Consider the following 12,637-nt stretch of genomic DNA (forward strand, 5'->3'; position numbering starts at 1 on the left):
TAGATAAGCAGAAGTGTTTTGTGATGAAAGACCAATAAAGCTAATTTGCATTCTGTTATAACCATCCCAGATGCAGTCCTGGGTGTGAGACACTGTGCTCAACAAGTGAAATTTTCTCAACACTTTGCCAGTGTTTGCAGGGAGACCAGAGAGGGGGTTTTATACTTATATTTCAGAATTATTTACTTTAATATATCTTCAAGAATTGAAAACGATGGCATGAGGACAAGAGGTGTACTCCAGTGTAGATCTCTGTTTTGCCAATGCCAGATTGTATATGCTTGGATATGAGGTCAACTTGAAGTCACGAAATAGCAACTCTAAAGATCTTCCAAATCCAGGCAATCACGGTGATTGCTTAAAGTAGAATATTCTGAACTGGAAGTAAGCTGCATATCATAGCTGAAGTGTGAACTGCCCATGGTATCTTGCATATCTTCATTAGGGCTATTTTGCAACTAGATAAAATTAGTAAGGGATTTTATTGTTCTTATCTGAGGGGGCAAAAGTTGACCCTCCTCTGCTTTCACTCACCGACACGCTGTTTTTATCACTTTCCTGCAGCCACTTACTGCCAGGGCAGAACGGTGTGACTAACAGACCTTGTTCATGGCAGAAACCTGGATATCTCATGGAAGGGAAAGCACAGATATAATATATGGTTCCAGGGTGAAGCAACTGGAATGGAATGGAAATGAATCATTCATTTTATACCTGCTTTTCCTGCTATAAAAACATCTATTTTCCTCCATGCACTAGGCTTACTTGTTGTTTCCAAAGCTTTCAGTTGTGTCTAGTTGCTTTCTTCAACAGATAAATAATGACGATTGATGGTTTACTAAACAATATAAATCAAACTGGTAAAGGATCTGTATAACAGCCTCACGACTCCATCTGCTGAGGAAGTCCATACAATGTGGTTTTAAGTTTCCGGGCCATATGAAACTCATGTGAAGCTGCTGTTTTCCAAGCTCAATGATTAATTTATGCCATTGCAAACAGTGTTAGCTCCTGAAGGTCCACTTTAAAATGCCCCAGGCTGCCAGGCTTCTCTAAACTACCCATTTCATGTGGGCTATGAACAGTTTTAGCCACTACTATGTGGTGTGGCAATTTGAGTAAACATAGAAAAGCAGTACAAAACAATTACATTAAATAATTAAGTTAAATAAAAAAAAAAAAAAAAAAAAAAAAGATAGTGACTTAAGGCCCCTCTCAAGACAGGGCAGTTTCGATTTTTTTCACAGAAACCCGCGTGCTTGTGGGGACCTCTGTGGGACAGATGTCAGGTTTGGCTGATAACACAACTTTTATTCTTGCCAATCACATCCTCTGGAGTATGTAAATCCGGGGTTATTGTTATACTCGAATTTTAATGAAGGAGGCATGCAGCTGCACACAAGTTATTTTAATGGTGTAAGACACCTAATGTTCACAGGAGGGAGACAAAGGCTTTGCAGTTTTACTTTCACTTAAAATTAATTGCAAAATCTTCCTTTTCTTTCCCTCTCTGGTGTTTTTCGTGATATTTCTTGGTTATGCTCCAGCACCCTGTTGGACAGTCGAGACAAACTATCAGATGTGTTCATTTTTGTGTACGGAAGTGGTCAGCAGGTTGTAAGGTCAGGGGGTAAAGGCTAGACCTCTTTCGATTGAGAGTACTCACAGCCATCTTGGATCTAACGAAGCGAAGGGAAATTGATGCGGTGAGTATTTTACTTATTTTTGTGGCTGTGTTAGAACTACCCGGTGTAAATTAAACCCCCTCAGCTGGAGCTTTTTGTCTCCCTTGTTTTCTTCCGTTTGAATACGTAACACGGCGTTAGCCGTTAGCATCCGCAGATTGTCGCTATTGGTCCGTCTGCTGCTACTGCTTGCAAACGGAGCGTAAACTGAGCCGTGAAAACACACAACTGACAGTGGATATACGGAGGCAAAGAGGGCCAGTGTTATTTGCTGGTAGCCAAACCGCTGTTTATTTTTCCAGTTTAAATGCTCTGTTTCTTTGGTCCTTTATAGAATAGCCTGTTAGCAAGCTGACGTTAAGCTAGCTAAGCTAACGCAAAGTGACAAGTACCTAGCCTGCTAATGTTAGCTACTTAAATTAGTGTTGTCTAGCCTGTTAGCATTGTTGCTGTAAACACATTAATAGCAAAGTTTAACGGGATGAAAATTAAGAATCAGTTCTGCTGTCGTCTCATTTAGTTAACACGTATTTTAGGGCTATAGTTGTTTGTTTTCTTGTGAAAGTTAAGAGTTTCATCTCATATGCGTTGAGAAAATAACTATTCAAAACTTTATTTAAAGAGTCTTTAAGATGCCAAATATACCCCACTGAATTAGAAAGAAACTGTAACGTACTACACTTCCTGACGTTTCCATTTAACCTAGCGTTGCAGGCAAATCAGATTTCTCCTTGTCTACATAGAAGTTATTAAATATTAGAGCTGTGTGGTGACAATAAAGTAACAGATGCTCAAAAATACAATGTGATGCTGTTAGTTTGAGATATGGGTCATTCCGTCTCAAATCATCAAAAGTTTTGACATATGTAATGATTGCTGTGAAATTTCAGCTTCGTATAGCAAATACTTTTTATATATATATATATATATATATATATATATAATTTTTTTTTTTTTATTTAAAAAAAGGCCTGTTCACTAACTTTCAGTCCTGTCTGATGTAGAATTTGAAAAACTGTTAAAGATATAAGCCTTAAATTTTCTTTGGACTTTCGTACTGTAAAAGTAAATCGGGATCTGTAAATTGTGACAGGTACATCAAAAAAATGTCTGAGTATTGGCTAGTTAAAGTATGGGAAAAAATTCAAGCCCTCCTTTAAAGTCAAATATTTGAGCACACACTGATAAAAACAAACAAACAAAAACAACAATGCAAAAGACAACTAGTGACACTTTCTGAATGGTATATAGTTCTGTTTCACAATAATGCAAGCTAAAACATGTTGAATACTTTTTAACATGAAATTCTTTGTCATAAAAATGAGGAAAATGTTTTCATTCAACTTTAATGCAGATTGAGCAAATGTGACAAGTTGTAACACAAAAAGAAAGTATCAGCAGATAGTCATAATAAGAATAAAACAAAATTTGGGTGTTTCCAGATGGTGCTCAAATTATAGATGAGAAAATAATTTTTTTAAATATGATACTGAAATGTTTTCATTTTCTACACTCTATTTGTAGGGTGCATATTGGTCTGGTGGGGCCTTATAATTCAGGTTAAGTTTAAAATGTACTAAGAGGCATTAAAAACGCAACAGGTACTGGAGTAAACTTTTTCGCTTATACAAATAAATATAGCAATGCAATTAAGAGTAATGAAAAAGGTATTAGTAGCTCATGCCATGCGAGTAATCTTACAAGGCCAAGTTGTCTTTACCACATGGCAAGATTGGTAGTTTGATGCAGGACTCTAACCCTCACTTTAACCCTAGGAGCTTAATTCAAATTGTAATCCCCCTACTTGCTTCTTTAACCCTAATCCTAACCCATTAGCCAATATACCTTGACCCCAAGAGGAACCAAAGCCAACCCCCCTTCATCCCCATGTTTACTTACCGTTCCTTCCCCTGGAGGAATGATGAGGTGATTTAAGGACACACAATACCCCTAACCTGGGCAGTTAGGATTATTTGATAGTGATGCACTTCAGATCCCTGCAATGTCTCCTCCCTTACTACTTCTCCCCTTAATAGAAGCAGCACAGGGTTCAGGGTGCTAGTGGTGACATGCGTTGGGCCATGCATTACCTTTGACTCTCCATTCAAAACTGATTTGGTCAACAGACTGTTTCAGGCAGAGTCATCGACAGAAAGCGCATACCCCTAACCATAACCTTGAGCCTGCACCTGCCATGTCCAAATTTTAAACCATGAAATTTTCAGGCAAATCAGGTGGTCAAGCAAAAAATGTTCTAAAAAATTTAATGAGTTGAGATGGAATGACCCATATAGCTAGGTTGCACCTTATTGGCTCTACATTTTATCTAAAGATCCTGGCAATATTAGGGTTCAAGTGGGACCCTTAAAGAGTGTTAAAATGTGAATGTCAGTCACAGTATAAGTTATCTAATTTCACTTCTTAATCTTTTGTCTGCTTTCGTTCACATTCATGTTTTTAATGAAGGTTCCTTCCTCTCTTTTCAGGTGACAAAAGGCATGTTTGGTGCTAGAAAGAAATTTGTAGAGTTCGTTGACGTAGTCGATAACGACTTTACTGATGAAAGCATGTACTACAACCAGCCGTCGATGTTCCCACATCGGTCGGACAAAGATGTGAGTTTTGTGTACTTGCACACTTTTCTTGTTTTTTGAGATTTTTTTTTTTCCATTTATCTTAATGTGGTCTGTCCTTGAACATTTTTCTCCAGATGCTGTCCTCTCCCTCACCATCATCATCGGGTCAGCTCTCGCAGCTTGGTGCGAGTTTATATGGTCCACAAAGTGAGTGTTGTCCTTTATCTTACAGCCTGTCACATCAGTTTTGCTCATTTGTAGTATACTTAAAATAGTAAAAACAATCAATTCTTGTTTAGCTTTGCTGAGGAACTGGAATTACTGGAGTTAAAGTCTTCTCTTTTGTCTTTATGCAGGTGCACTCGGCTTCTCAGTAAGAGGCATGGGAAACAACACACCTCAGTTAAACCGAAGTCTAACGCAAGGCTCACAGCTACCAAGTCATATCACCCCCACGACAGGGGTCCCCACAATGTCCCTCCATACTCCACCATCACCAAGCAGGTGAGTGTGAAGGTGACTGATTTTGTGTGCAGTTAAAGACACAACTGGAAGATACAGTGGCACTTTACACGACAACCTTTAATTCACTAAGTCAGACTTGATGATCTTTTAACAGGGGGACATTACCGATGAATTCGAGGAATGTGCTGAACCACTCTCAGGTCGGTCAAGGCATTGGGATGAGCGGCAGGACCAACAGTATGGGCAGCTCGGGGCTGGGAAGCCCCAACCGTAGCTCACCCAGTATCATCTGTATGCCTAAACAGCAGCCGGCACGGCAGCCCTTTACCATAAACAGGTAGATGAACCTAGTATTTATTGCACATATCCACTCGTGATTCAAAGAGACATGAGCTTGCTTCATAGTACAGGGCCCAACATATCCAGGATGTCTTTCTGTTATCTGGGTTCATTTACCTTAACACTGGCAAGTAGGCCAAGCAGTCACAAGGAGGTGATTATCAACTTGACAAGCCAACCCAGGGTTTCCCAGTTTAGCTATGAGCCTGAAAGGGGTGGTGTTTAAACATTTTATAAATCAGAAATGTGGATAAGTCTACTGGCACAGAACAGCTGATTTTGCAGAGAAAGATAAAACTTTAATATGAGAAAAAATGTGAAGAGAAACACATTATAAAGGCTGAAACCAACACAGGTGCTTTGTGTGTGTGTGTGTGTGTGTGTGTGTGTGTGTGTGTGTGTGTGTGTGTGTGTGTGTGTGTGTGTGTGTGTGTGTGTGTGTGTGTGTGTGTGTGTGTGTGTGAGAGAGAGGAAAATGCTATACAGTAGTGTAGTATTAAAAGTGCTGTGTGAATATTTGTGCGCTTTTAAGTGTTTGGTCAGAAGGACTGCCAGAGTCCTTCTGTATTAATAAAGTTTAGCCTATTTAAAGCCTGGAAGGAAAGGCAGTAAAAACGCCAGTTGCGTAAGTTAACAGGCTTCTTACAGCTATCAAAGCTCTATCAGACATAGGAGAATCTGATGGATTACAAATGGTATTTCCATTACATTAAAGTTTAGAAGCTTTTGAGACAGTTTTAGTTTATTTCAGCTGCAGCTCTGAGATTTAAAAAAACCCCATAAAAACAGAAGTCAGTTCAGAACAAATGAGTATAAATAGATGCCCAGTTTTAGGATCATATATTAAGCCATCCACCCACCCATCCATCCATCCATCCATCCATCCATCCATCCGTCCATCTTCGTCCACTTATCCTTTTCATGGTTGTGGGGGGGCTGGAGTCTATATAGAGATCATGGGGCGAGGCTTACAGAACAATAAAATTGTTTATAGCCAACAGGAAAACTACAGTTGCATCTAAGAATCTATATCTCATCAGGGAAAGAGAGACACTTGAGATGCCATTAAAGAACTTTATGCCCTTCTACTATCCACACATGAAGGCCCAAGGGATCTTCAAGAAACAGTGACACTATTGTACAGAGAACTGATTGATTAGTAGGCACTGGTTTCATAGCTGTTTATCTCTAACTTCGAACATAACCTGCTCTGGAGCAGGTTTGGACTGCAGTGTAAGTTATGAACCACCTTTGTAATACTGAAAAGCCAGAGTTAACCTTGAAATTACCAGGATGAGCCAAATCTTGCTTTATAGTACAGGCCTCTGCTGTCTTTTGTGTATTCTTTGTGTGTACAGTTCCTTTTGAAAATAGTTGTTTCTAATCAAGGAAATGTTTGCAACCTTTTTTTTTCAATTTTTGTTTTCTTTTGTCTTTGCAGCATGTCAGGATTTGGTATGAACCGCAATCAAGCTTTTGGGATGAACAACTCATTATCAAGCAACATCTTTAACGGCACAGGTTGGTGTGTTCACCTTTGTGTTTCAGCCTAGTGACCATTAGGTTTCAGCTACTTTAAGATTAATATCACACTATCTGTGTGTGTAGAAAACATTAAAAAAGTGGTTGCAATCTGATAAATAAATGTTACTCCCTGTGCAAAATCTTGGTTTTCCATCACTGAGAGAATTGAAAGAGGATCTTGTAACAGCCTACCAGCAGCATACAGTCATGTACATCTTTGAACTGTATTGTGGGAAATTAGGTCAGAATGAAAATCAGATTAAACTGATCTGGCTCTTCTGAAAATCTTTGCCATTGTCCTAATTTGCCTTTGATTGCATAAATATACATTGAAAAAGCAAGGACTATTATATTCTTAATTTACCTTGCACTGTGGCTACATTATAAAAATTAGAATTTGTAAATAATTACACAAATAGTGTATTTAAGATTTCATGTGTTGTTAATTGTCCTGTTGATGCAGACGGAAGTGAAAATGTAACAGGCCTGGATCTGTCAGACTTCCCTGCATTAGCAGATAGGAGTCGGAGAGAAGGGACTGGAAACCCTACACCAGTTCTTAACCCACTGACTGGACGAGCTCCTTATGGTAGGCTATTAGTCTGAAGAAAATCTCTTATTATTTTCCACACATGAATTTACAGGCAGGACATTCCATTAACATTGGAAATGGATTTCAGCTGCTTGATGAGCTTCATAATATTAGCTAAGCCTTTGTTACATTGCACATTACAGACTATTATTGCTGATTATACCCTTTTGCTTTTATTTTTTTCTGTGCTGTTACACTTTCATCATCAAGTTGGCATGGTGACAAAGCCATCAACTGAACAGACACAGGATTTTTCCATCCACAATGAGGACTTCCCCGCACTGCCTGGGCCAAACTATAAGGACCCCACGTTGAACAACGATGACAGCAAAACTGTAAGTGACACAGCACACTGGCAGGATTTTTTTTTTTTTTTTTTTTTTGTGTGTGTGTCAAGGTTACAGATTAAAAAGAATTGATGTTTTATTTTTCCTGTATATTGATTTTTCTTTTTCTTCCTTTAGAATTTGAACTCCACAAGCAAGAGCACATCCAACGCAGATGGGCCCAAGTTCCCCGGAGACAAGACGGCCTCAGCACAGAACAACAACCAGAAGAAAGGGATCCAGGTGTTGCCCGATGGTGAGACCTCACTGCCAATCGTATCGCTCCAATTCCACTGAGACAACCCTTCTTAATCGCACAACTTGGGTGAGGCAGTTGGGCTCTCTGCCCTGCATTTGGGGTTAGATAATTATTGACTAGGCTACAGTGAGGAAACCAAAAGAATAATGTTAATTGTAATGCAGACCATCATCACCTTTCCATTAACTTATCTGTGATCGAGAGTTTAAAGAGGTATTCGGTTGGTTTGCTCTCCAGTGCGTGCACAAAGTGTGGTTATAAATACGGAGGTGTTTTGACAGTAAGTATTAACTGTAGATCAGAGCCCAGTTTCTACAGTTTGTTTGACTCTTGAATAATCCTGCCGCTGCAGGTCGGGTGACGAACATTCCTGCAGGAATGGTGACAGATCAATTTGGCATGATTGGCCTGCTGACGTTTATCCGAGCAGCTGAGACTGATCCGGGGATGGTCCATCTGGCATTAGGAAGTGACCTCACAACGTTGGGACTCAACTTAAACTCGCCAGAGTAAGACAAATTTCATTAACCTGCAAATGACTGACTTTTTTTACTAGTTAAAAAAAATCTAACAATAAAAGAAAAAGAATTAAAGAAACATGTTGTCTTTGATACTTTTAGAATGAGATTTTTATTATCTACAGAGGGGGTGGGGCCTCTTCTATGGAGGCTCCACTGTCACTTTTGTACTCTAGGGGACCTTTTGCATTGTTAGCGGTCATCATGCACATGTGGCACGGGAGGAGCACTAAATTATACACGCTGGTCTTTTAAGTTTCAGGGTCTATGAGTTTTGATATACATCAAATTTCCCTCTTACTCAGAAGTAAGAAAGAAATAAGAAAGAGACTTCATTAGTTAAGTTTCCCCCCCCTGCTGACAGCATCAGTAGGTTGGTTAAAGTTGGTATTGTTTGAGTTTTTGACATTTCTTCCTGTTATATCTAAAACATTTAGCAAACCGTCTGCTTTTGATTTTAATACTAGCAAGAACTGATTGCAGCTAAACTCTTTGACAGAAACTTGTACCCCAAGTTTGCCTCTCCTTGGGCTTCCGCACCTTGTCGACCTCAAGACATCGGTAAGACATTAATTTGATGTATGACAGTCCTGAGTAGCTTTCAAGACCAGAGTCAGAGCAGGTGTGAAGACATTTGCATTAGTGCTAAGGAGGAGCAGAAAAAGGAAAATAATATCTTATTTTTTGTGTAAAATATTTCCTTTTGTAATCATTTTTCAGCAATTTCTTTTTCTAAAATTGGAACTAAAACTGTTGTTGTACAAATTGAATTACAAAAATACATGTGGTCCATTCTAAATTAGTAAAAAAGAACCAAAAAACATACAATTTTATGGCAAGTAGTTGGCTGTTAAATAATGAGATAAGATTCTGACCAGCCTCCTTGTTTTTTAACCAGCTTGTTTTTGGAGACTGTTCTGGAAAAATCACTTTTTTTGGCATCAGTAGCATAAATCTTCAAGTGACAGTAAATGAAGGCATTTATAAACCAAGATTTTCTGTGATATGTGCTGTAGTCACCCTTGTGTGTGCTGTTAACGTATATCTGTGCCTGCATTTTCAGACTTCCATGTTCCATCGGAGTATTTAACCAACATCCACATAAGGGACAAGGTAATCATGAGCTTCCGGCTACTGTAAAAGGTTCAAAGATTAATATAGTAAAATGACATTGCCTTATTCTGTCCTGGCTTCTCCTGTCTCTAGTTGGCTGCAATCAAACTGTCTCGATATGGTGAAGACCTGTTGTTCTACCTGTACTACATGAATGGAGGAGATCTACTACAGCTTCTGGCAGCAGTAGAGCTGTGAGTACTAAGTTTTAGTTGTGGCAAGTCATGCCGGGAACAGCCCTAAAGGTGCCCATCTGTTGAGAAGATGAAGATCACCTTACTTAGTAATGAACAACTTATATTCATTTCCTTTTCACATTAACTGCATCTTATCTGTTCACCAGTGGAAAGTTTTTAATATGAAGCAGTAACTGCAAAGACAGTTGACTTAACGATATTCCTTTAAGCAGTAAAAGCAAGCTGGAACATTAACCCTGATGGAAAACTGAAACTAAATTCCAAACCTCAGTGATTTGGTCAGAAGATCCAAATCTAATGGACTTTGATTCAACACACAAGTTCAGCCACTGAAAATGCAGCTTAGTTGAGAGTGGAAGGCAGCAGTCTTGGACTGCAACGCAGTAAAGGTTTACCAACTCAACATTAGGAAAAACCATAGAAGGCATATTAAAGATAGATGTAGCTTCCTGGTCTGAAAAGTGAAGGCTGTGCAGAAATGTTTTTAAATCTGCATTCTTTCTAAAGGCTATATTGTGTATAGAAGTCTGTGAAAAAATGGCCATACTCATCACTTGATGCAATGTGTTTTTTTTTTTGTCTCAGTTTCTAGTTTCTTGTCCCATTAGGAGTTAAATAAACGACAACCCAGACTGTGAATTAAGATGCAGCTAGTACATTGTGATTGACAACTTACCGTATCATAAGCGTGTTCTCGGTTTCCCAGTTATTTTCACCCCTTGATTGTGATGTCTTGTTTTAAAAACACCACATGGTAACGGTCAAAAATGGCCAAGTCAAGGCTTTATCTACATGGAGTCCATCTTATATATACGCTTTGTAAGGAAAAATTGTGATTGATTCTGACATTTCAGTGTGTACTCTTTGATAAACACTTTATTTGTGTTTTATAAAGGAATTTTTCTACTTGGTGTGAACACTAGATTTTTCAGCTTTTGTACAAATAGCTGGAAGTGTATGTGAAACTTTGATCCATGTGGTTGTTCTCAGAATTAAATTTAAAGATGTCACTTTTTTTTTTTTTTTTTTTTAAATAATACTCCTTTTTATAATTTCTTCTTCACTCTCCAGCTTTAACCGGGACTGGAGGTACCACAAAGAGGAACGGGTTTGGATAACTAGGGCACCTGGCATGGAGCCCTCACTGAAGACCAACACCTATGAGAGGGGCACGTACTACTTTTTTGATTGTCTTAACTGGAGGAAAGTAGCCAAGGTAAGAGATGATATTATGACGTAAATCTGGGACAAGTTTTACTCATTAAAAAAAAAGTTTTTTTCATTTTGTGGATTAGAGATATCGTGTTAAAACTGTGTCTGCTTCTCTAAGGAATTTCATCTGGAGTATGACAAGCTGGAAGAGAGGCCTCATGTGCCAACAACATTCAACTACAACCCAGCCCAGCAGGCCTTCTAAGGCCCAACCAGTCCAAAGGCCGCAGCTGTTCCTGTACATGACACTGTTGTCCAGGAGGGACTGTGGGGTCCACACAGCTTGGTTTTTTAATTCCTTGAGGATTTGGCTATTTGACTGTGGGGGTCATCACCACCATTAAAACTGCCCTGCTTTTTCAAATTTACAAGCTGCCCCAAAACACCAACGATTGTTCTGTTTTTATTCTTCATGTTCCTCCTGTTTTTTGTTTTTTTTTTCTTCTTGTTTCAAGCAGGGTCTGTGTTATGTTTACGTCTCTGAATCTGAAGCCTGTTTTCTCCCAGCAAGGAGGACTGACCTTGTCGCACAGGACAGTGACAGAACAAAGGTTATACTTTGTATTTACACCAAGTGTTAACTGAATTAAAGACAGGGAAAGAAAAGTTGACATTCTAGGAAGAAAGTTAAAGGGTGAAAGAAATGCAATGTTTATTGTTGCACTATATTTAGTAATAAAAGAACACAAAATTTGTTTGTGCTTTTTTTTTTTTTTTTTTTTTAAAGTGAACACTCCCTGATAACACCCCCTCTCATTTTCTTTTAGTTTTTTTGTTTTGAGTCAGGGAGTTCAACTACATCTCACCTTCTTACACCCCCCCTTACCAATTTACATTTATCTTCTAATCTGTTTTTGCACCACCAAACTTTTTCTGTCACATACCGTTTTTCCCTCTGTACAACTCGGCAACGTCTGTGCCGGCCAAACATGGACACAAATTTACTACTTTGGTGGAGAAATCCTCACAGAGGCAAACATCTACACAACTTTGCTCCAGAGCAAACAAAACTCTTTCCAGTCTTTGTTACAGTTTTGTAAGAAATGTGTACATTTTTTTTTCTTTGCATCACATAAATTAGTATATGTATGTACGAATGTATATATATGATTGATATATATATGTATGTGTGTGTATATGTGTGTGTGTGTATATATATATATATATATATATATATATATAATATATATATAAATGTGTGTATATATATATATATACACACACACACACACACACACACACATTTATTTTGGAAGAAACTTTGCCCTGCCTTGTACCTCGTTTTTATGAGGTGAGCATGGATGCAACGTGTGGACGCAACAGGAATTTTCTGGATCTGCTGGACAGGGTGTCACACGACACTGGGCACTTACATCAAAATAAAATTAAATCTAAAAATGTCAAGCGAGGAAAGGCCTGAATCTCAGCCCCACCACCACCACCAAAAAAAATAAAGATAAACCTGGAGATTATCCCCTGAATTTCATCTCAAACACAACAGAAGGGACGCATTTCATTTGAAGTTGTTTGAACAGCAATGAACGGCAGCATTTCATAGGAAACGGAAAAGTGACTGAGGAGGAAAAAAAAAAAAAATCCAGACCAATCTTGTATTTTCTGAATTTAAAAGCATCATTTCTTTGTATTAAAGCAGAAAAAGGCTTTCCTGAACCAACTTGTGTCGTTTGTCTCATTAAAGTTAGTGACCTCTAATTAATACTGTACAAATCCATATGCAGCATAGCAATAAAAGGTAATTCAGATAAGAGTTTATAGGAGAACTCAACCACAGAAAACACTGAGCATGCAATCTGGACTTCAAGACCTTTAT

General features: G+C 38.5%; 1 protein-coding gene across 3 annotated transcripts; it reads left to right on the top strand.

Annotated features, from left to right (window-relative positions):
- The first annotated feature begins 1,525 nt into the window (after nt 1-1,525).
- On the top strand, nt 1,526-11,893 carry cnot2 (CCR4-NOT transcription complex, subunit 2). Of its 3 annotated transcripts, none has more exons than XM_030731235.1 (15): nt 1,526-1,706; nt 4,172-4,300; nt 4,396-4,468; nt 4,618-4,765; nt 4,881-5,063; nt 6,507-6,586; nt 7,089-7,178; nt 7,392-7,516; nt 7,646-7,763; nt 8,119-8,275; nt 8,784-8,845; nt 9,348-9,397; nt 9,491-9,591; nt 10,666-10,810; nt 10,925-11,893. In XM_030731235.1, exons 2-15 carry the CDS (start codon nt 4,184-4,186, stop codon nt 11,009-11,011), a joined length of 1,536 nt encoding a protein of 511 aa, XP_030587095.1. In that variant the 5' UTR covers nt 1,526-1,706; nt 4,172-4,183; the 3' UTR covers nt 11,012-11,893. The 3 variants fall into 3 exon arrangements, with proteins under 3 accessions (XP_030587095.1, XP_030587096.1, XP_030587094.1); XM_030731236.1 differs by having other exon boundaries at nt 1,694-1,706; nt 7,053-7,178; XM_030731234.1 differs by lacking the exon at nt 1,526-1,706 and adding an exon at nt 1,858-1,959 and having other exon boundaries at nt 7,053-7,178.
- The last annotated feature ends 744 nt before the right edge of the window (nt 11,894-12,637 follow it).

Source organism: Archocentrus centrarchus, chromosome 6 (genome assembly GCF_007364275.1).
Source record: "Archocentrus centrarchus isolate MPI-CPG fArcCen1 chromosome 6, fArcCen1, whole genome shotgun sequence".
Taxonomy (NCBI): domain Eukaryota; kingdom Metazoa; phylum Chordata; class Actinopteri; order Cichliformes; family Cichlidae; genus Archocentrus; species Archocentrus centrarchus.

What these genes read in the sequence shown, in the direction of transcription:
- cnot2 (XM_030731236.1), top strand. Translation starts at nt 4,184, where the DNA reads ATGTTTGGTGCTAGAAAGAAATTTGTAGAGTTCGTTGACGTAGTCGAT. An exon ending in GACTGGACGAGCTCCTTATG is followed by an intron (nt 7,179 to 7,391) that starts GTAGGCTATTAG and finishes TTCATCATCAAG; the next exon opens with TTGGCATGGTGACAAAGCCA. An exon ending in CTCAACTTAAACTCGCCAGA is followed by an intron (nt 8,276 to 8,783) that starts GTAAGACAAATT and finishes ACTCTTTGACAG; the next exon opens with AAACTTGTACCCCAAGTTTG.